This window comes from Xyrauchen texanus, chromosome 12 (assembly GCF_025860055.1).
Source record: "Xyrauchen texanus isolate HMW12.3.18 chromosome 12, RBS_HiC_50CHRs, whole genome shotgun sequence".
Classification (NCBI taxonomy): domain Eukaryota; kingdom Metazoa; phylum Chordata; class Actinopteri; order Cypriniformes; family Catostomidae; genus Xyrauchen; species Xyrauchen texanus.
Window position 1 is genome coordinate 23,534,408 of NC_068287.1, and position 22,344 is coordinate 23,556,751.

The following is a 22,344-nucleotide window of genomic DNA, read 5'->3' on the forward strand; positions in this document are numbered from 1 at the left end:
TGATGGCTGCTGGAAATAGGGCCTGTCTAGATTTGATCAAATATGACTTTTTTCAAATAGTGATGGTGTTGTTTTTTACATCAGTAATGTCCTGACTATACTTTGCAAAATCAGTACATTATTCCAAATGTTTGGACACCAGTTTATATAAAACAACCTGGCCTAAATTCATGCCTCTTCTCTCTTTATGTTCGTGGGAGCTTGCGGAACACTATGATTAGGGGTGTGTAAAAATACAGCGGGAAAATCTTGTGGTAAAACCATTGATATTTCAGGGGGTAAAGCACAATGATAAATGTCCTTCGTCTGCCACCGAAGTACTAAGTTCTTGCCCACCATCCCCAGAGCACATCCAGGTAATTTTATGCATTTTTGGTACTTGTGTTCTTGAATATTGGAATTATGACTATACATGGCAATAATACCCAAGGATACAGTGCCACCTGCTGGACATTTGGATATAGCGCCACATATTGACCAAAAGTTATGTTCTAAATAAAAGCAAATTTATTTTCAGCCTTTGAACTTTTTCTAAATTCACTACTGGAGGCACTTTGACCAAAGAAATTTACTTAGCCTTACAATGCACATGCCATTTGTGTGCTTGGCCTCATAACAACTATTTTCAGGTTTATTTTAATATATTTGTAATAAAATATTTGGGTGTGTGTTTATAATTCACAGCTCAATGGCTGAAAACAAGAGCACAGTGAGTATCCTAGATGACATCAGCAGCATGTTCGATGACCTGGCTGATCAGCTGGATGCCATGCTGGAGTGAAGAGCACAGCTTGTGTCTCTGTGGCACAACCTCAGGGCCCCGGGAGAGCACAAGGGCACAATGACCAACCACAGACCCACTCATCTACTCCTCCAAATCCTCATGCCTTGACCCCCTCCCCCCCCCCCCCTCCATTCTCCATTATCATGAAACACCCATCTCTCTTTTCTTCCCCCGAGTTGGTTTGCACAAACCCCGAGCTGATGTACCTCAGGACTGGGCAGAAAACCATCCAGGGCTTTAGACATACCAGACAGAGCAGAGGGTGGAGAGGCAGAGGTTGGGTTTTAAAACAAAGAACCTCAACTGTCTGTTCTTTTTTTTCAGACTCCTTGGAGTATCTCAATCTATCATGAGCAATTATTAGTAAAATAATATGAAAACAATAACTACTGTAAATGAAATAATAGTATGGTATGTGTACATTGTAAGCATGAAGAAAGTTTGTATCTATACAGAAAAAAATCTCATAGTGAGAGTCATGCATTAGTACATTAATATATATAAATATATAAATATAAATATTTTATGGTTTTATTTCATGTAAAATGGTACAGTGTTGAGACATTAAAATACATATAAACTTTGATGACAGATATGTGGATTTTTCTATGATTATAATGGAGTTATAAAAAAAAACTTACAGCTGGCTTAAACTTCCTGTATGTTTGGCTGTGTTCTGCTGATGAGTGTCGTGGGCTGTGTTGAATGTAGTGACTGAAGTGGCTGTTTGACCCCTTGCTCTGTGCTTGCTCTGGGCTCCCGCTCTGTGCTGCAGTGTAACCCTATACTTTCCATTCACTTTCTGCCTGTGTGAACTCATACATTCCTGCACAGCTTTCCCCTTCCCTTTCTCTCTATATTCCTGCCCTTATCTTGTGCAGTGTCCCATGTGCCTTAACATGAGAGGTGACCTCAGTGCTGCTAACACACAAGCAAACATGCGATCAAGGCAAGACAGGCACCATGTCTGTGTGTTAGGCGTTGCCTTATGCCAGTGAAAAGTGATGGTATGCTCTGATTGGGCAAGGAGGAATGACCTCATCCTGCACCACCTCAATACCTCAACCATCTGCAAGGTGATACACAGGCTGTGCCAAAAATGAAAAATGCTGCCTTCATTGGCAGTATATAGAGATAGGAAGGCAACAAGGAAAATCCATATCCAATGTTTGTGTAACAAACTGTCTTCTAAGATGCCTTCATCTGGTTGGTTTTTGAAGGCAGCATGGATGTGTTCCCATCCGCCAATGATATTCCACAACCCTGTGTGTGCAGTTCAGCAGTTGGTTGAAAGAATAAGAATGGCATATAAAGGAGTGTTTGAAAGAAATACATTTATTTATAAATGCTCATCTTTTCTTATGAGAAATAAGAATTGTACTTACAAAATATTTTCTTGGTTATCTCAAGTTCACTTGAATTTGATTTAGATCATTAGACATGATGTTATGGTGCCTGGGAATTCAGGCTGAATCCAGTGTCCTTATGAGGTACCTTCATACACAAAACGCTGTCTGTAAATGATTTGACTGACTGGGCAGCAAAGCACCATGATAGGCCATTGTGTAGGCTTTTACTTTATGAGTGACCTCTGAGGAACGGGTGAGCACAATGGGAGCCTTCTTCAGTGGAATGGTCTAGTGATTGAGGATTGAGAAGGTTGAACGTTAGAGGAAGCACAAAATGAGGAAGTTGCGAATGTGCATGGGACTTTTGAAGACATAAAACAGGAATATAAAAGAAACATGAATAGGAGAAGCTTTGAATGGACAGTGTAGTGAACTTACAAGGATTTTGTGGAAGTCTGCAATATGGATGTGTTTGAAGGTTGGGTGCACACCATTTCCATCTGCCAATGGATATTTAATGTCAGCACATTGCTCAGTAGCTGTTTAAGGGTGAGAATGTGCCATGGTGTGCCTGTTTTAACTGCATCCCCAATATTGTACAGACAGGCATGTCCTTAATGACCAAAGCTAGAACACTAGTCTGAGACCAAGAGTAGGTTATGTATTATCCATTCTAGCAACTGTAACAGTATCTGCAGGGGTTAAATAAATTCAGAGAATCACTTTAAATAGCTTTAGATGGACATTTTGAGGGTAGTATGAATGATGCATTTGTAGTCAGAACACATTAAAGTTTGGTCTCTGTGGACATGTAATGTTTTCCGGTGTAACTGGCAGGGCACAGCTTGCTGTTATGATGGCACTGGTCACAAGTGAATCTCTTGCAAACCTCTGAATGTCATTATCTCATTGCCAGCAAACTGTCTGTCCTCTGTTACTTTAACCATCCTCAATGTTGCCATGACAATCTTCTTACTCATTATTAGAATTGCCACAGTATCCAAATGATGGTCCTGAAATGGTTGAGTAATTAGAATAGAAAAGGGCCCAAAGGTGATGTGTAGGTCCCACACTGCTCTACTCACTTGAAGTAGCTCCATAATTGCAAAATCCCTTCACTTGATCTCATAAAGAATATTTGTAATATTTAAGTTATGAACAGATTTTATTATAGATGTTTTCAACAAGTATTTAATGATGCAGCATCAATAGGGCTTGTTGATGAAACTGAAATTATTTGAGATAAGAGTTTAAAGTGTCTTCTTGGCTCAGTGTTTTAAATTAATTGTAAATGGTAATTTTTAGAACTCCAGTTTTCTTTTTTAAGGTAGCTTTTTGTGATAAGTTTTTGGATTGCCATGTCTTCAGATTAAATAATTTGTATATTATGCAATGTTAAGTTTTTTTAAAACATGTATGTGCCTTGCTTATGTTTGTTTTATTTTGTCTGAAGTCTTTCATGTTTCAACTGTGTAGACAATATATGGTCTCTTTCAGCTTTATCCACCAGATGTTCAGAATTATATCCCTTTTTGTTGTGGTCTGCTCTGTGAACAGAGTGCAAATGTCTGGCTTGGGAATAGCTTTTATGAAAGCTTTATCATCCCTTTTGCTTCAAAGTACTGGGTCCACACCCATCCCCCACTCTTCTTTGTATATACCTGGATGTTTGTCACTGAAAGTATCCTTTTTTTAAAAACTTGATTTCTCAAAATTCTCATTACAGTAATTTTCTTAATGTCATGTTTGCTTGTTTTTTCTTTTGACTTTTCTAATACCTGAAAAAAAAATACAATGGAAAATAATGAAATTGTAAAAACACTGAAGTAAAACTTATTGTTGGTGCAAGATGTTATTTAATAATGAAAGCTGTTTTCCATCCTATTTGCAGAGACATAAAAAAAAAAAAAAGAATTTGCACTGCTCAGTGTGTGCAGGCTATATATTGTGTTGATGTTCTGCCATTGACTTGTATGATACCTGCTGTGACTGGCATTGGGAACAGTGGTGTGCTTGCAGTGAATGCACCAACAGCCACCTGCTATAAATAAACATTATTTACAAACATTCTTGTCGCAGTCCAATTACTGAATACCAGTAGCCCTTGCTGGAAATAGCTCAACACGATGCATTTGGGTACTTTTCAAAAGACCAACAAACTGGTACCAAAGAGCCCTTAACAAATTTATTTGTAAAATTCTGTAATTTACTCTCCCTCATGTTCTAAAGCTGTCATATTAATTTCCATTCACTTTGTTTGAGAAAAAAATAAATCACTGAAAGTGAATGGTGACTGAGGCTAACATTCTGCCAAACATTTCCTTTTGTGTTCCATGATAGTTTAATACAGGTTTGAAACAACATGGCGAGTAAATGACAGAACTTTTATTGTTGGGTGAAATATCCCTTTAAGAATATAAAAGTTGAACTAAAATTAAATATAAAAGTCAGACAGTTCATGTAATTCAAGCGTTAAAAATGTATACTGCTTTAATGGTAAAATCTGGCTTATGTGATTTATATAAGCAACCGTTTTCATATTTGCAGTGGACAGTCTCAATTTCACGTCCTCTCTCAGGCACAAGTCTCGATGCTGACTTAAAACGTACAAAGAGAAGGAACAACCCTTGCTAAAATGTGTTGATTAGCTCCATAATATCCAAAGTAGCAGCTGTTAATGATGCCTTTCTGAAGCTTGCAGCACGAGCTTGAGAGGAACCCGACATTGAACACAATGCAGTGTTCCCTTTCAAAACCACTGCATTCGCCTCAATTATTCCTCCATGTTGGCCCAGGTTGATTGATAATGATTTAGTAAGTGCTTTCACTCAAACTAATTATTACTACTTTTACTTAGTTCAAAGTGATTTAACTAATTATGCTAATTCCAATTACATGTGGAATTGTTACTTGCTTGGTTTCCATGACAAACATGGAAAATGCATGAAGCAGTTTTCCCTTTGGTAAGGAAACATTGCATTATTTACACAAAAGCATGATGAATGAGCAGGTAATTACACCATCATACAAAGGTTTCACATACATCAACAAGCAGTTATAAAATGGCTGAGCAGAAGCTCAGTTGGCACCCTCAAATTTGAGATAAAAACATGGGCACTGTGTTCTCCAAAACAATGCACTGCAGTAGGCCCAAGTTGGTTTAGTGTAGGCCTCCATTCAGCCCAGTCGATGCTCCCTGCACAGGCAGAGTGATTGCTCTGTATAAGAATCTCCATGCATCTCCATTGGCATCATTCTGAAGCTTAGGCACTCACTCAGTCGTGAGACTATAACCCACAAAGTTCAGAGTTCAAAAGTCACCTCTGAGAGCAGCGACACAAAAACATTGCCGTGGTCTTCAGGGAACATGATCTTGGACTGCATTAAGTATTACAGTAGATCCAGATCAAAATCAATAATAATACTTGAAATAAATCTCCACGTTAATCTGAATTTATCTTATTTATGTACATAAAATACAGTGTTGCCATATACGTGGAGTGCTCTCCAATGGCTGTCCAAAAATACCTTTGGGTGTTTTGCATGCTCACAAGAGGTGTCTGGTATGAGCTTCATAAAGAAAGTATGTGGAAAGCAAAGGGCACCTTAAAGCTTTATTCACATAACTCTCGTCTACTCTTTGCTGTGTAATGAAAATGCATAAGGGGCAGATGCCCAAATCCAAAACAATAAAAATGATAAATGAGTAGAAAAACCTTTCTGGTCCAATATATGTTGAGATGCTCTCTTGAAACAAAAAAAATTCACATTGGTACTCTTTTCATATGTAAGCCTATGCATCTCAGTTCCTTCAGTATTGATGACACAACTTCTGCTGATTATCTAAAGTGTTTAGCACGTCCACACCTGAGGAGAGACAGAGAATCCATTGTAAGAGCTCTGTTAGCGTGAAAGCTCAGTTCAAAATTGTTCAAGAAGTGATTAAAAGCATCTGACCTTCACTGTGCTGTCTACAGCCCCAGAGAAGAGTCTTCCCCTGGACACGGCGAGCGCCGTCACGCTGCCCTGGTGCCGTAGCAGAGTCTGGGTGCAGATCATGTTGTCCATGCTCCAAACCTGCACGAGTAAAATCAATCAGATCAGACAGAGCTTGCAGAAACAACCACATGTCGCTCTCCACACCCAGGCCTAAGCCTTCCCCTTACCCTGAGAGAACGGTCATAAGAGGCACTGAACACTTTGGTCTGATCTGGGGTGGAGATGACAGCCAGGGCGTACACTGTGCCCACGTGGCCCGTCAGCGTCCGCACCTGCTCTTTGGACTCAATGTCCCAAACCTAGATAATGAGGGAATCAGAAAACCAGTTAGTGAACAAATGAGAGCAGCTCACACCATGTATAAAGTTCCTACACCTTTTGACCATTTTCAATGACTTTTTTAGTAATTCATGATTACAGAAAAAATTATTTTCCATTTGTATGTAATATATGAAACAATCATTTATGTTAAAGGGATAGTTCATGCAAAAATGAAAATTATTTTATCCTTTATTCTCTCACCCTCATGCCATCCCAGATGTGTATGACTTTCTTCTGCAGAACACAAAGATTTTTAGAAGAATATATCAGCTCTGTAGGCCCTTAAAACACATGTGAATGATGACCAGAAATTTTAGGCTGCAAAAAAGGACATAAAGGCTAAATATAATCCATAAGACTCCAGTGGTTAAATCCATATCTTCATAAGCAATATGATTGATGTGTGGTTGAGAAACAGATCAATATTTAAGTCCTTTCTTACCCTATTCTCCACCCTGCCAGTAGATGGCGATATGCACATAGAAAATGAATCAGCAAAAACAAAAGAATGTAAAAGTGGAGATTTACAGTAAAAAAGGACATACATATTGACCTTTTTCTCACCCACACCTTTCATATTGCTTCTGAAGACATGAATTAAACCACTGGAGCCATATGGAGTACTTGTATGCTGCTTTTATTTTTGAAGGTTCAATATTCTGGCCACCATTCACTTGCATTGTATGGACCTACAGAGTTGAGATATTCTTTTTTTTGTTCTGAGAAGAATGAAAGTCATAAACATCTGGAATGGCATGAGTGTGAGGAAATGAAAATGACAATTTTCATTTTTGGGTGAACCATCTCTTTAATATCCATTATTAAATGTAAATCATGACGTCAAGATTGCAGAAAGATAAAACCTAGCTAATTAAACAATTTGGAGCAGAGTGAAACTAGAAAATGTGTTAATATCCATGACTTTTCCAACCCTGGATAAAACAATTGAAAAATTCCACAATTTTTCCAGGTTTTCCATGACCATAGGAACCCTGTATGTAAAAGTCTGCAAGGCATATACATTTCAATTTCGCTTACATGAATGAGGTTCTCATAGGTGCCACAAACTATATGGTGGTTGGTGACGGCAATGGAGTACACACTGCCTCCAGAGGTCTGGAGCACATGGATGCAATCCAGAGAACGGATGTCCCAGATCTGAGAGGGATGGGAGCACAGATACAATTGAACATAAAAACTTCTGAAAACCTTTCACTTACTCAGAGTGGATAGGATGCTCTCTATAATGCATGTTCTGCATGAGACATGCAAACAAATATGTTCACCTGTCCTTCAGGCAGAAGTTTTATTTTTTACAGATCCAGACTAATATTCTTTATTAATATTCTTTATTTAGTCATGGATATACTCTACAGCTACTCAGCTTTAAGAGCTATTTCTTCACCAGGGCGATGGTGGAGTGTTTGTGGGCTGCACCAATCACAGAGCCTGGCTATAGCCCTTCCCTCACAATAAGCTCTGGAATGCAGCAAATGAAAAAAAAAAAAAAAGAGAGAGCAGTAAAATCTAAACTGTGTAACTGACCCTTCTCTTTCACGCTCTCCCTCCCACCCTCCATCTGTGTTTATTCTTTCATCAGTAAATGCTCTGAGAGTGAAAGCACTGAGGATGGGATTGTAGTCTGCTTCCTGATTGCAGTCCCTGGAGTCTTAATTAGACAACTTGAAATGACAAGCAGCTCAGTTTTATCTTATTCAACAAAAAGTGACTCCAAGCTGCTCTTTTTTTTCACCAGTTAGACTGAACAACAACGCAGAAATTCATGAGAACAGCTTCTCATCTGATTATGATGCTCCTGTAAAAGAACTATGGGAATGCTGATCATCGAATTACTCGGTAACACTTTACAACAAGGTTCCATTCGTAAAAATGAGTTAATGCATTAAATATCATGTACTAACAATGATCAATATATTTTTACAGCATTTATTAATCTGTGTTAATGCAAGTTAATAGTTAGTTAGTTCATAGTGCATTAACTAATGTTATCATATACAACTTTTTAATTTAAAAATGTATAACTTTGTTATACATTTACCGTATTGTAAAGTGTTACCAATTACTCAAATGTGTGTGTGCGCGTTTCTTTATAGAGAAATCTGGGCATTTCTCAACATCATGTTGTTTCAAACCTGTATGACTTGATAGAAAATGCAATGCCTCAGTCATTTCAGTGAATCACTTACACTGTATGAAAAACAAAATGCAATGAAAGTGAATAGAGTCTGAGATTGTTGTTCTGCATAGCATCTCCTTTTGTGTTCCACGAATGAAAGAAAGTCATTCGTTATTGAAACAACATGATGGTGACCATTTTCATTTTGAGGTAAACTTAAAGAAGAAAGAAGATATATTTGAATTTAGGCATTTCCATCCGTTCTGACCTTTATGGTTTGATAGGATCCACTGTACAGATGATTTTGTGAAGCAACCAGAGCACGAACCCAGTGATTCAAACCAGTCAGTTCCTTCTTTAGCTTCAGCTCTGTGCCGACAATATCCCACACCTACACACACACACAGAGAGAGAGAGAGAGAGAGAGAGAGAGAAATGCTCCATCATTTCAAGAACATCCAAAATTGGTAAACTGGAAAGTCCCGAGGAGATGAGATCATTCTACAGTTAAGCCTCCACTCCCTCCTTCCTCCCACACATCACCATGGTGATACGAGCAGAGCGTGTACCCTTCAGATGAGCTCTAAGAGCAGAGTGGATCAAATTCTGCTCTAAATTTCTTACTGAAACAGGATGTTAGGGCTTGTCCCCTTTTTTTAATAGCCAAGCTTTCGTTATGTCACATTAATTTATCGCAAGTTTACATCGTATTTGTTTTTTTAAACCGCACACACGGATACGGATGCAAAATCATGTTCTGTGTGAACTACACCTTACATGGCTAACATGCATACAAATCACATTAGTAAATGGAGCAGAATAATGCTCAATATTAGCTGCTTGATTGGGCTGGTCTCTGCAGACATGCACATCTTCTCTTCAACAGACGGCCAACTGACCTTAATTGCTTTGAGGGAGCCGCTGAAGAGCATGTTGTGGGACGATACCAGAGTGCACACAGGGTTATCATGCGCCCGGATTGTGTTTACTTTCTGCAGGGTCTGTATATCCCAAACCTGAGGGAGAGAAAACACACACATGCATTAGTTGCACAAAGACACTGTCATGTTCGGTTAGATTCCTTTTAAAAATGTAATTGTAAATTGGATAGTTCTGGTTCTAGATGCTGATTGGCCAATACAGTGTTCTAAAACTAAATCTATAATGAACACATTCTGTTATTGTTTACATGTCAGAGACTAAATCTTCTAGCAGATGGCATTTAAAGGAATTTGCTTAGTAAAATAATATTTCAGTGAAATTTTGTTTAGTAACTTCTATAAAAGCAATGTGGCACTCAAGGCCATGCTAGAGAGTTAATATAGTTACAGCTAAAGGGGTTGATAATTATGGTCTTTAGCTGCGAGTATATTCTAGAGCTGTCAAAGTTAATGCAACCAATCAATTCAAGTTTAACAGATTAAAAAATCTTAAATCACGATTACTTTTAATACAGAAAATAACCAGCATAAACCCTGGTTGGAAGCGTGGAACCTTTGTAATGAGTCCTTGTGGTCACACACCACAAATACTCACACATACAGTAAACACACATTAGCGATTCCTTCAGTGATAAATTAATGGATAAAGGAGCTCTTAAGGCAGTGGTGGGCAACAATTTTGGTAAAGGGGCCACATTGGCTGCAAGTAGTGCATGGGGGGGGTGGGGGGCACATTGTATTACTTTTGAGATACAATGTTCTGCACTGATTTGGTTGTTGTATCTTTTAAGTCCAGAAATAGTTGTGCACTCAATTTTCTGAAGTGTATTTGTGACTAATGGGACTATACTGCAATTGCCTAAAGTATTGTATTGCTCTACAAAGGTATATACTTTTCTATCAGGCATTAAAAATCTAAATAAAGGCTGAGCTTATAGATGTATTTTACCATCTCTACTTTCCTGTTAATTTATTATTCAAATGTAACAATCTCTACATCAGGTTTACTTATTTTTTTCTAAAACATTACCCGTTTACATGCTAAAAGTGTCATGATGCGGGTCTCCTCGATGGATTAACTTTCAGCACACAACTGAATAACACAGGCTGCATGACTATGATAAATAATTACTGCAAGAGTTAGATTAACATTCAGGTGCGAAGGGACTTCAACATTTCTAAATTGTACAGATAAAAAATACTTATACATATTCGTCTCTGGCTTGCTTTTGCTCGCATGTCAATGATGCCGAGATCTACTTTTATATTTAATTTAATCACTGAGAAGGTTTACCTGCAAAGTAGCACCAAACATCACAAGCAGCCTCAAGAATGGACACAGAGTAGCCGTATAACACTTTCCTTGAGTAGAATATTAAATTACAGATCGCTAAATTTGTTCAAAGGGGAAAGCAAGATGGAAAAAGTGCACTCGCCTGCTTGGTTATCAGATTGCACAAAATAAGTATAACATTAGGCAGAATATTTCCAATTTGCGCAAGTATAAATCTCAAACTGGGGGTGTTGCGTCTCTTATCTGGCAACCCTGAGCATGTTAAACGCTTGTGGAGATGCGTTAGGTCCCAATGCAAGTTAACTGAAATATCCAATGAAAAATAAAAACGCTTTTAAGATAAATGAGCCGCCAAGTGGAGGGCCTGATCCGGCCCGCAGGCTGTATGTTGTCTGTCTTAACACAACTTGTGATAGAAATATTATTGTATTTTCCAGCCTCTGTAATGCAGAATTTGAATTACCACAGAATCACATCAAGTCTCAACTATCACCAAAACACAGAGTGAGACATTTTTGTCTTCAAGTGCTTTTAATGTGGAGTTCAAAGCAGCGCTTGATGCTGCCCTGACACATATCATGAATGCGGCTTTAAAATTGCTGTAGCAAAGTGGATAGCCAGTGAATGCCAGCCAATTTAATATTGTGAAGGATGAGAGTTTAAGAGATTTAATGTCCATTGAAATGAATCTATGTCCCTATGATATTTCAATCAGTCAAACTCCCACTTAGACTTTGGGAAAAGTTTAATGTTACTTGAATTAATGCTATTATAGTGCATTTCTACCTTTATACTGTGGAAGGCTTTGTTTGGAAAAAGTTTATAAAGCACTATCATTACATATTGTTTTGTTTTATTTACTGAGAAGGAAATAAATCCATTTTGACAGGAAAAGTAGTATATTTGGTGTCAAATTGCAGCACTTTCTAAATCTGCGATTAATCACGATTAACTATGAAAAATTATGCAATTAATCATGATTTCAAAAATGTATCGATTGACAGCACTACTTTATACACAATCTAAAGGCCTCTAATGGCCTCATATTGCTTATTAACACTTACAATAATTGTGCAGTCAGCTGAGCCGCTGTATAGCTTGTTCCTGCAAAAAAAGAGAAGGAAAGAGCATAAGCTTTAGAAGGTGTTCAAGTAAGACACTCGTGTCCTCTTAAGACTGTTTCCATGCTTACCCCTGAATGCACAATGCCAACACAATGCCGTCATGGCCCTCTAGGGTCTTCTGACACTTGTATGTGGTGCATGTGTCCCAAACCTGTAGAGAGCACATATATATATAGTATATTTATCTAGATGTGATCAAGAGGAGGTATACATAGGTTTAAACTGAGTTTTGATGACAGGCGGAGTTACCTTAATGGACTTATCTGATGATCCGCTAAAGAGAAGATCACCAGTAGAATACACACACAGACACCACACTGGACCCTGGTGGCCCACAAAGGTACCCTTGCATTTGAAGATCTGCTGAGGGTCGTAGGCTGCAAAACGTATTTTATTAAGTCAGACGATGACCTAATCCATAACTTGCAGAAATAAAATAGAGTATAAACCAGCAAGAGATACTCACAGCCCAGTATACCCATATTGAGCCTGGCATTAATGTGGGACAGTTCATCCTGCAAAAGGAGGGATGGGTTAGAAAGATCTACAATGATATATCTCATTAGGTAAAAACCAGAGAGGAAACAGACTAGGTATGGGTAAGAGTACTTGGAAGTGACAGCAATGATCGGTCATGAAAACGATCGATAATGTTCAGTTAAAAACTATACGGAAATGTGTAAAAGACGGGCCTTATTTTTATTTTTGAGATTTATTATGTCATGATTTTTGGTAGTACTTTGTGATCTGAATCATCACAGCAACAAGCTGCAACACAGCGCACTTTCTGTCTGGGGCAGAGATGGTGCTTAACACTCTGGAGAAATGTACACACACAACGGGCGAGCTCTTCCTTTTAAAGAGCTAGACGGAGTGAGGCTGAATGGAACAGAATGCAGTGTCTTCAAAACTGTTTTTAACTTAACATGGCATATAAAAAAAGTGATGGTTATGGCATATCCGGTCAAGCTAACCTTTGCAAATACACGGTTCAGCCAGCCACGATGAAACAGTGGTGCACGATTATTAAGATAATTATGGTAACCTTTAAGAAGAGCAGAGAGGCAAGCTTTTTTGAGTATTCTTTCATTAAGTTGGCCAGCGAGTCTTCACATACTGACAAAATATGATGTATTATATTTTGTCATTTTTTTAACTTTTTTAACAGACTATAAAATTTAAATTACGTTATAACAGCCTATAAAAATGAATGTGCGAGACACTGGACCAACAAAGACATCTGTCTAATATACAGCATATGTCTGTTGACATTATATGTACATGTTATGTGCCCCCCTCTGAGTACTCAAGTAATCACTTGAGTACTCGAGTAGATAAAATGACCAAAATGCCCATCCCTAAAATGGACCAACATTTAGCATGGAAGCATCTCTCCGGAATTCCATCAAATCTTCACTGAGCTTGCTCTGATTCTCATCCAGCACATCTGCACACAAAAAGACAGTGATGATTTTTAACAAAATGCAAGTTTATGTATCTTTTGGCTTTAAAAAATTACTAAAATTGTAAACATTTAAAGACCACGTTAAATTGAGTTTTGTGGCTTTTTGTCCATGCATACTCCTAAAAACATGACAAAATACATTTTCGACAAAATACATTTTCGACAGATAAATGCATTTAAAATTCACTCTTTCTCTTATGGGAAACAGACCAAAAATATTTAGTACACATCTTGCACTTAGCAGCGTATCCAACTTTTTGTCCAATCAAATGCTCTCCAAATTAAGAACAAGCCTCCGCCTAATAACACCTACTTCTCATTAGCAATAGCAAGCAGGAATTCATGGTTAACAGCTGTGATGTACACTAAAGGCTATTTGGCTTTTATAAAACAGGATGAGCCCTTCAATATGCCCTGCCCCAACTTCTTGTTCCCATATGAGATACATCAAAACTCAATTTTCTACACAGGAAAGAAAATTTGTCAAACGATTTCACGACGTCTTTCAAAGACAGCTTAGTTTACTCACCAAACTTTAGTTCCAAGTTCTTCTCCAGCTGGTCCAGTTTCTCAGAGAGTTTGCCCAGCATGGAGCGCAGGAACGAGATGTCCTGGTCTTTCTGTGCCAGTGTCACCTGCATCTCGTGGAATCGGTCGTCCGTCTGCTGCAGAAACTCTTTCAGTCCCTCAAACTTACACACATCCAGATGTGTCTCATATGTGTCCTGATTCCCAATGAAGGTGCAGCTGCAAAAAAAGTCAGCACAAACTAATTCAAGAGTCTATTGTTTTTATATTCTTTATATTAGAGTTGTCAAATTAACGCGTTTACGATGAGATTAATTTAAAATGTTTAAAGCGCTAATTTCTCTTTAACACGATTAACACATTTTCCAATTTTCACATTAGATAAAACTCAACTCCGTGTAAGTTCTGACCACAGGCTGGAATAGGGTGGAACCTTTACGATGTGTACCAGACAATTCGGATGAAGTATCATTACACGGTCAAGGTCAGCACTAAAAGCAGAAGATAATGTTGGATGTTTTTGGAAAGGCATACAATTCTACTATTCTTCCTTTGTCTGCCATGCATAGATTAGTCTGAAGCAGTAAGAGTAGTATGGGTAAGTATGCCATTTCAAATTCGCCCAATTTTTGCAGCGCTTTTCATGTTGAGTTTAATGCGGTGCTTAACTCTGGACATCAAGTAGATATTCACATCCTGCCAGCTGATTAATATTGTGGAAGATAAGCGCTTAAGGGATTTAACGCCCATTGCAATGAATACACAACCTATGGGGACTAGTTCTTTAATTTAGTCAACCTCTCACTTAGACTTTGGAAAACATTTAGAGTTACTTGAATTGGTGCCATTTCAGAGCATTTCTGTGGAATTCTTTGTTTGAAAAATGCTAATAACACTGTTACATATTGAGGATTTTCTTTCCTAAGAAGGAAATAAATGCATTTTAACAGAAAAAAAAAAAAGTAGATATTGCATTAATTTCAGCACAAATCTGCGATTAATCACAATCAATTATTTTTTTTTAATTCAGATTATTTTCAGATAATCAGATTAAAAAATGTATTTTAAAAATCATGCGATTGGTCTAGATTAATTATTAACAAATCATGTGATTAATATAAAGTCTATGGAAGAAGGGAAGGAATGTTGGCTAGGTAAAACTTCCATACCCATATTTGGAATGAGGGCATTTAATGTGTTCGCACTCTTTCAGATGGGCCTCCAGGTTCATAGTGAGCAATGGAGGACAGTTGGGGTTGTTTGGGCAGCGAACAGGTCTGTAGTCACAGCTTCCTTCATGATCTCTGCCACAGACAAAATGAACACAATACAGAGTCATTATTTCCCTTTGTATTACAACTTGTGTGTGCAGTTGAAGTCAGAAGATTACATTCACGTACGTTGAAGTCATTAAAACTCTTTTTCTTTTACCACTCCACAGATTTCATATTAGCAAACTATAGTTTTGGCATTCGTTAAGGACATATACTTTGTGCATGACATGAGTAATTTTTCCAAGAATTGTTTACAGACAGATTGTTTCACTTTTAATTGACTATATCACAATTCCAGTGGGTCAGAAGTTTACATACACTAAGTTAACTGTGCCTTAAAGCAGCTTGGAAATTTCTAGAAAATTATGTCAAGCCATTAGGCAATTAGCCAATTATCTTCTGATAGGCTACCTGGCTAATTGTCAACTGGAGGTGTACCTGTGGATGTATTTTAAGGCCTACCTTCAAACTCAGTGCCTCTTTGCTTGACATCATGGGAAAATCAAAAAGAAATTAGCCAAGACTTCAGAAAAAAGTCTGGTTTATCCTTGGGAGTAATTTCCAAACACCTGAAGGTACCACATACGTCTGTACAAACAATAATATGCAAGTATAAACACCATGGGTCCACACACCCATCATACCGCTCAGGAAGGAGATACATTCGGTCTCCTAGAGATGAACGTGGTTTGGTGCGAAAAGTGCAAATCAATCCCAGAACAACAGCAAAGGACCTTGTGAAGATGCTACAGGAAACAGGTAGACAAGTATCTATATCCACAGCAAAACAAGACCTATATCAACACAACCTGAAAGGCTGCTCAGCAAGGAAGATGCCACTGCTCCAAAACCACCATAAAACTTTCAGACTACAGTTTGCAAATGCACATCAGGACAAAGATCTTACTTTTTGGAGAAATATCCTCTGGTCTAATGAAACAAAAATGTAACTGTTTGGCAATAATGACCATCGTTATGTTTGGAGGAAAAAGAGTGAGGCTTGCAAGACGAAGAACACCATCTCAACTGTGAAGCATGGGGGTGGCAGCATCATGTTGTGGGGGTGCTTTGCCGGAGGGGGGACTGGAGCACTTTACAAAATAGATGGCATCACGAGGAAGGAAAATTATGTGGATATATTGATGCAACATCTCAAGACATCAGCCAGGAAGTTAAAGATTGGTCACAAATGGGTCTTCCAAATGGACAATGACCCCAAGCATACCTCCAAAGTTGTGGCATAATGGCTTAAGGACAACAAAGTCAAGGTATTGGAGTGGCCATCAAAAAGCCCTGACCTAATAAATGTGTGGGCAGAACTGAAAAAGCATGTGAGTAAGGAGGCCAACAAACTAGTTACACCAGTTCTGTCTGGAGGAATGGACCAAAATTACAGCAACTTATTGTGAGAAGCTTGTGGAAGGTTACCCAAAACATTTGACCCAAGTTAAACAATTTAAAGGCAATGCTAGCAAATACGTATATGTAAACTTCTGACCAACTGGGAATGTGATGAAAGAAATAAATCATTCACATTCTTAATGTGAAAATAAAGTAGTGATCTTAACTGACCTAGGATGATTTTCTACCATTAAATGTAAGGAATTGTGAAAAAGTGAGTTAAATGTATTTGGCAAAGGTGTATGTAAACTTCTGACTTGAGAATCTGTAAACAATAGAACACACAAAATCCCATAAAACTGTATTCTTACTTCCTGGTGGTGAGCTTGATAGTGAAAGGACAGCCAAGTGGGTCAACCTCAAAAGAACCAGGCTTGCCCGAGGCAGCTGGCTGACAGCCGTACTTGCAGTGGATGAAGAGTTCACCGATCTGCTCAGCAACTGCTATGTTATTTACTACCACTGTGAGCTTGGAGTTATCCACTGGGCACTTCTCTATAGAAATACACAAGATATTATTGACAAAACAAACATACTATAATGCCAAAAGTAGTGTCAAAATGAAACTATGAGTGTGAAATTAAAGCTGAAGTCATTTCTGTAGAACTAGATTTTTCCCAAAACACCCCTCTAGCTGCAATTAGCTAAATATGGGCTGGTCAGGATGCTCAAACAGAGTAATGATCTGAAAGCACAACAGTCACAATCTTTGCACTTTTTGGGTTAATCAACCTACGAGTGGTGTACTCTGCATATTAAACTAATATTTTAATAAATTACATGCATCAGCCATAAAGATTCAACATGAAGAGGAACTGAAAGAGGAACCTGTACTTCCTTTCTATTGGTACAATTACGCATTTGGAAGGTGAAAGACATATATTTAGATTAAAAACATTTTTCCTTACCTGAGGTCAAGGCACATCGCCTGCAGAATGTGTGCTGAGGTGACAGAGAAAGAGAAATACAGCAGTGAGAGATAAAGTGAATAAACACTGACTTATACATTTTTACCCACTCAGCTATTTTAATTGTAATTCGTTCCTCAACAGCACTTGTCATTTTGTATTCAACATCCTGACAGTGCCCTAGGAAATGGGTCAATGAGTCAATAGGCAAGTGTTCATGGCCCAAGCTGATGTGAAATCAATGCAACCAGATCATGACAGACAGCCCTATCTTGAGGGAAATGTGAGGGGGCATCTCGCTGACTCACTCCGCAGGTTGTGATCACAGGGTCCTTGAACACACTACAGCACAGCTGGCAACAAAGCTTAATGGAGGGCTGTTCCGCAAACACCTGTGGCTCCTGGACAGGAAGAGAGTGGGAGAGACAGAAAGAGGGAGAGAAAATAATGTCAATCTCCTGCTGGGCACAGATGGTGAATCGAACACTTCTTTGCTTCACTTTATTTGATAAACATAAGAATAGGAAACGGACGACTGCTGACACTCACTGTGTCTTCCTCTTCCTCGTGCAAGGAAAAGGTGGAGCGCAGTGACATGTTGGACTCAGAGAGCAGGGAACGAACTGAAATGGCAGAGTCTGAGCGACGAGGGGTACTGATGGGTGGCTGTAGGGAAAGAGTCAGTTTATATATATACACACACACACTTTTAAAGGAGTAGTTCACAACCAAATGTATATGTAAATGTAATTGGTTATTTTTTACAAGGGATGGCGTTGTGATTACCATGCCATCATCGTCATCACGAGGGGAGTAGGTCAAGGTGCTAGATGATGAAGGGGTCCTGCGGTGCTGTTTGTAATTAGTTTCCACTATAATGAAAAAGTACATTTACAAGCAACTGTTTGAATCTTGTTGCTAAGCAGACAGTCTCATATATGTCTGTCTACCTAAAATAAAATTTTTAGCTAAACTGTCCCTTCAATACTGATTTAGCAGTAAATACTTTCATACTGAGTTACGAAATTTTAAGTTAAAAGGTCACTCATTTGATGATCCTTATTTTTATGACTTTTTACCACCAGATATACAAGTAGTTCAACTGATGGTACTTACCTTTAGCTACTTGGGGAACTGCTGGAAATGTAGATCCAAAAGTAGTCTCCATTCTTGTCTAAACATAGATGAAGACAACAAGTAAAACATTGGAATGTTTACCACTGAAGAAGCTGTATAACCCCAAAAATATATGTACTACATTCTTACACGGTTGCTGATGTCAGGTGAGGGTACAGTATTGGTTACACCTGCCACAGGTCCTCCTGAGAATAAATCAAAGAGTGTTGGTTTACATTAGATCATAATACAGCAAAGCCCGGGAGAAAAGATCTGCTACAGCCTGTAGACAAAATATTTTTTCAAATCTGAAAATTTTCAAAAATAAATGAAAATCACATAAATAAGTAGACAGGGATGCAATGTTAACTGACATCAATGAAGTAAACATACACAAAGAAACAATTCCAGACCAATAGATAAAATTCTCATTTAAAACCAGGAGTGAATAGCTATAACATGCATCACAACACAGACTGGGGAACCCTGCACAACCTGTAAAACTAAAGAAATCACGGTCAATTATTTAATCATATACAATAATCATTTTGTGGAGTGATGCATTTAATGTTCATTTTTAAATTACAAACTTATATACAAATGAAAAATGAACTAAATTTTAACACTGCTATAGGTATTGTGGTTGATCTTCATAAAACTGTTTATTTTAGGAGTCTTAAAGGGATAGTTCACCCAAAAATGTAAAACTCTCATTATTTACTCACTCTCATGCCTTCCCAGAGATGTATGACTTTCTGTATTCTTATGGACTCAAGCAAAGATTTTTAGAAGTATATCTCAATACAATGCAAGTGAATGGCGACCAAAACATTAAAGCGAATAAATACACATATAGGCTGCATAAAGTTAATCCATAAGACTTGAGAGGTTTAATTAATGTCTTCTGAAGCGATCCAATTGGTTTTGGGTGAGAACAGACCAAAATCTAACTACATTTTCACTAAAAATCTTGACATCAGCATTCACCATGGTGTTCATGATTTCAAGCTTGATTACACTTCCTAGTGCCATCAAACACTGGGTGCATGCCAAGCAAGAGGAAGTGTAATCGGCTTGATGATATGTGCCTAGACACTGCAATAGACCTAGCGCCATCTTTGATTTTTAATAGGAATGACAACGTTGCTGTGAGGGATAGACTTACCATCTCTTCAATGGCATGAACGATATAAAGCTGTATAAAGCTCCTAGATCACATCTGATTTTCCACATCTCATTTTGTCTTGAGTACATACTGAATGTTCTTGGACAGATATTTAATCAATGTTTTGTCCACGGAATGATCCAAAAACTATTTAAATGGTTGGTTAAGTCTATCCCTCACAGCCTCGTTGTCATTCCCATTAAAAATAAAAGATGGCTCTAGCGTGAATAAGGTAAGGAGTTACAATTAAGTCTGTTCTCACACAAAGCTGAATGGATTGCTTAAGAAGACATGAATTATACTTATACATTTATGCGCTTTTCAAAATTTTGTTCACCATTAACTTGAATTGTAAGGACCAACACAGTTAAGATATTCTTCTTAAAATCTTTGTTTGTGTTCAGTGGATTAAAGAAAGTCATACACATCTGGGATGGCATGAGGGTGAGTAAATAATGAGAGAATTTTCATTTTTGTTTGAACTATACCTTTAAAATAAACTAAAGATTTAAAAAAGATTAAAGGAAATAACCTCTTGTTTTCAAATCAGTGCTAATCTAAATGTGCTAAATGTGATAAAATTGTCAAAAAGTGGTGGCTATATATTCAAACAACACCAGCTGTGAAGAAAAACAGACACATTTCCTGACACAAAGTCATAACAATTCAGACCGTTTCGGGTGACAGAAATAAACAACATTGAGAGAAGCTGTCATATTCAGCGTGGAGCTATCAAGATATCACAAACCACACATTAATACGTTAAGCTAGTTTTGAAATGGTCTACAAACCCAGTCAACCCCCAACATAGGCAGCCTTTATATAGTGCCAACTATGCCCACAAATGGTGTCTAAATAGGCAGCGATGGGTGCGAAAATGATCCAATCTGCATCCGATTAAACAGAAATCAAACACACAACAGGATTTGTATTTTCTAAATATAAACCACATTAAACCCCGTTAAATGTCAAACAAGAGGGGTTATTTGATTGTGTAGCTGTAAATCGCATGCCTAAAGTAAGCTGGTTAGCTCTGTTGGCTAGCTGACGAAGTTGGTTCTTCAAACAGCTTCGAGAAATCATCACATTTTGCTTTACGAAATATATCAAATAAAATAGCCCTCTGGTTTAACAACAAAGACATCATGACATAAGATAATAATTGCATGTCTACTTAGTCAAATAAAACAGGTTCTCACCATTGATGCTATATCAAAGTCTGCATATGATCCAGTTTTCATCTTTCTCTCACACACCCGACAGACGACACGCAGTGGACTTCTGGGAAATGTAGTGCGGAACAATAATGCCCGTCATTGCCGAGAAACGTCAAAAGTTACATCACTGGAGGCTTGACTGGTTATTCTGTTCCCTTTGATGACGATTTTTAATCTAGCAGTCGTCAAATATATTTCGTCGTTATTAAAGTCTGTTTAAAGACTTTTTTATTCTACTGATATACTGCATTGGGGTCGTTCACACCTAACATATTTTTGCGTCCGTAGTCATTGTTCTTTGATTGTTTTCCATGTAAACACATGTTAGGCCATAATCTTTGACCGTTGATTGTTTTTATTTTTTCAGCGTTTTTAGACGCAAAATCATGTTAAAAACAAAGAAAAAACGCGTCTCGAGACATCTGTGTTTTCTCTCTCTCTCGGTGTGAACGGCCACTCAGGCATGTCAGGCAAGTTAGTTGTATCTGCTTAGTTAAAGTTATGTATAGGCCTACCTATCCCTGTAACTGAACATTTCACACACCAGCTTTTATTCAACTGAAATATCACGCATTTAATTCCAGAAATCTAATGCATATTTTGTTTTCATTGTTTCCCAGCCCACAGCATTTAGTCGCTTAGTTTAACGGAAGGGGGTGCTGTTTACTCAGACCCTGAGTCTGCACAGGAAGTCTTCTGTAATGCATTTGACTCACTCAGCAGATCAATAGAATCTGGCTGCAAACAGGAGCCAATCTCTCTAATAATACTCGTGTTTGCCACTGTTAATGTATACGGTTGTCTACAGATGGCCCTTCAATTCTCTCATGCAGCCTTTGTCTATTGCAAATATTATGGTGAAATATTGAAGAAATATTTCTTCATCTGAAATCTTTAAAAGTCAAGTCACTTGTTTATATGTATGCTCACTAACTGCTGTTTAAGCAGCATAAACATTAAATTATAATAACATTTTGGTATTTGTGCACTATCGTGCACTTTGCTCTGCGCAGAGAGGGTGAATGATTCGACCTGCATTCACCTGCTTGCTCTGCTCCATTACGCTGCTCTCAAAGCCACAGGCAAAACCACTTAAGGCATATACGAATGCTAAAAATTCTATGTCTTAGCTGGTCTTGATTTCTTTCAGCTGCAGTCTCCATTAGAGAAGGTTAGGGCCCCCTGTATTTGCTCTTTGTGTTAAAGCACTAATGGCAGTTTCTCATGGACACCCATCAATTTAGGACACATGGGATGTGTCTTTATCTTCAGAGTGTGGCCCCAGGCTATTAAAGTTCATCTGTGCAAATTTTCTGTGATG

General features: G+C 38.0%; 2 protein-coding genes across 2 annotated transcripts in view; one reads left to right on the forward strand and one right to left on the reverse strand.

Annotated features, from left to right (window-relative positions):
* caskin1 (CASK interacting protein 1) overlaps positions 1 to 4,200 on the forward strand; it is a 158,053-nt gene extending 153,853 nt beyond the window's left edge. Inside the window, exon 23 of the mRNA XM_052140113.1 lies at positions 685 to 4,200. Coding sequence (XP_051996073.1) covers positions 685 to 781 — 97 coding nt within the window. The 3' untranslated portion in view covers positions 782 to 4,200. The remainder of the gene's footprint in view (positions 1 to 684) is intronic.
* Positions 1,305 to 21,106, reverse strand: traf7 (TNF receptor-associated factor 7). The gene is made up of 21 exons (XM_052140115.1): positions 21,006 to 21,106; positions 18,792 to 18,847; positions 18,642 to 18,699; positions 18,312 to 18,397; positions 18,075 to 18,191; positions 17,834 to 17,926; positions 17,526 to 17,559; positions 16,929 to 17,112; positions 15,112 to 15,246; positions 13,944 to 14,161; positions 13,323 to 13,396; positions 12,416 to 12,464; positions 12,199 to 12,326; positions 12,018 to 12,100; positions 11,890 to 11,929; positions 9,490 to 9,606; positions 8,859 to 8,981; positions 7,492 to 7,611; positions 6,300 to 6,431; positions 6,091 to 6,210; positions 1,305 to 6,000 (listed from the first exon to the last, which is right to left on the reverse strand). Exons 3-21 carry the CDS (start codon positions 18,691 to 18,693, stop codon positions 5,986 to 5,988), a joined length of 1,920 nt encoding a protein of 639 aa, XP_051996075.1. The 5' UTR covers positions 18,694 to 18,699; positions 18,792 to 18,847; positions 21,006 to 21,106; the 3' UTR covers positions 1,305 to 5,985.
* Between the last annotated feature and the right edge of the window lie 1,238 nt (positions 21,107 to 22,344).

Bases quoted from the DNA above. Each gene is read 5' to 3' on its own strand.
- traf7 (XM_052140115.1), bottom strand. From the start codon at position 18,693: ATGGAGACTACTTTTGGATCTACATTTCCAGCAGTTCCCCAAGTAGCT. The intron at 18,398-18,641 runs GTAAGTACCATC...TTTTCATTATAG, and splicing joins AGTTCCCCAAGTAGCTAAAG to TGGAAACTAATTACAAACAG. The intron at 11,930-12,017 runs GTAAGCATGGAA...CTTTTTTTGCAG, and splicing joins TTGGCATTGTGCATTCAGGG to GAACAAGCTATACAGCGGCT.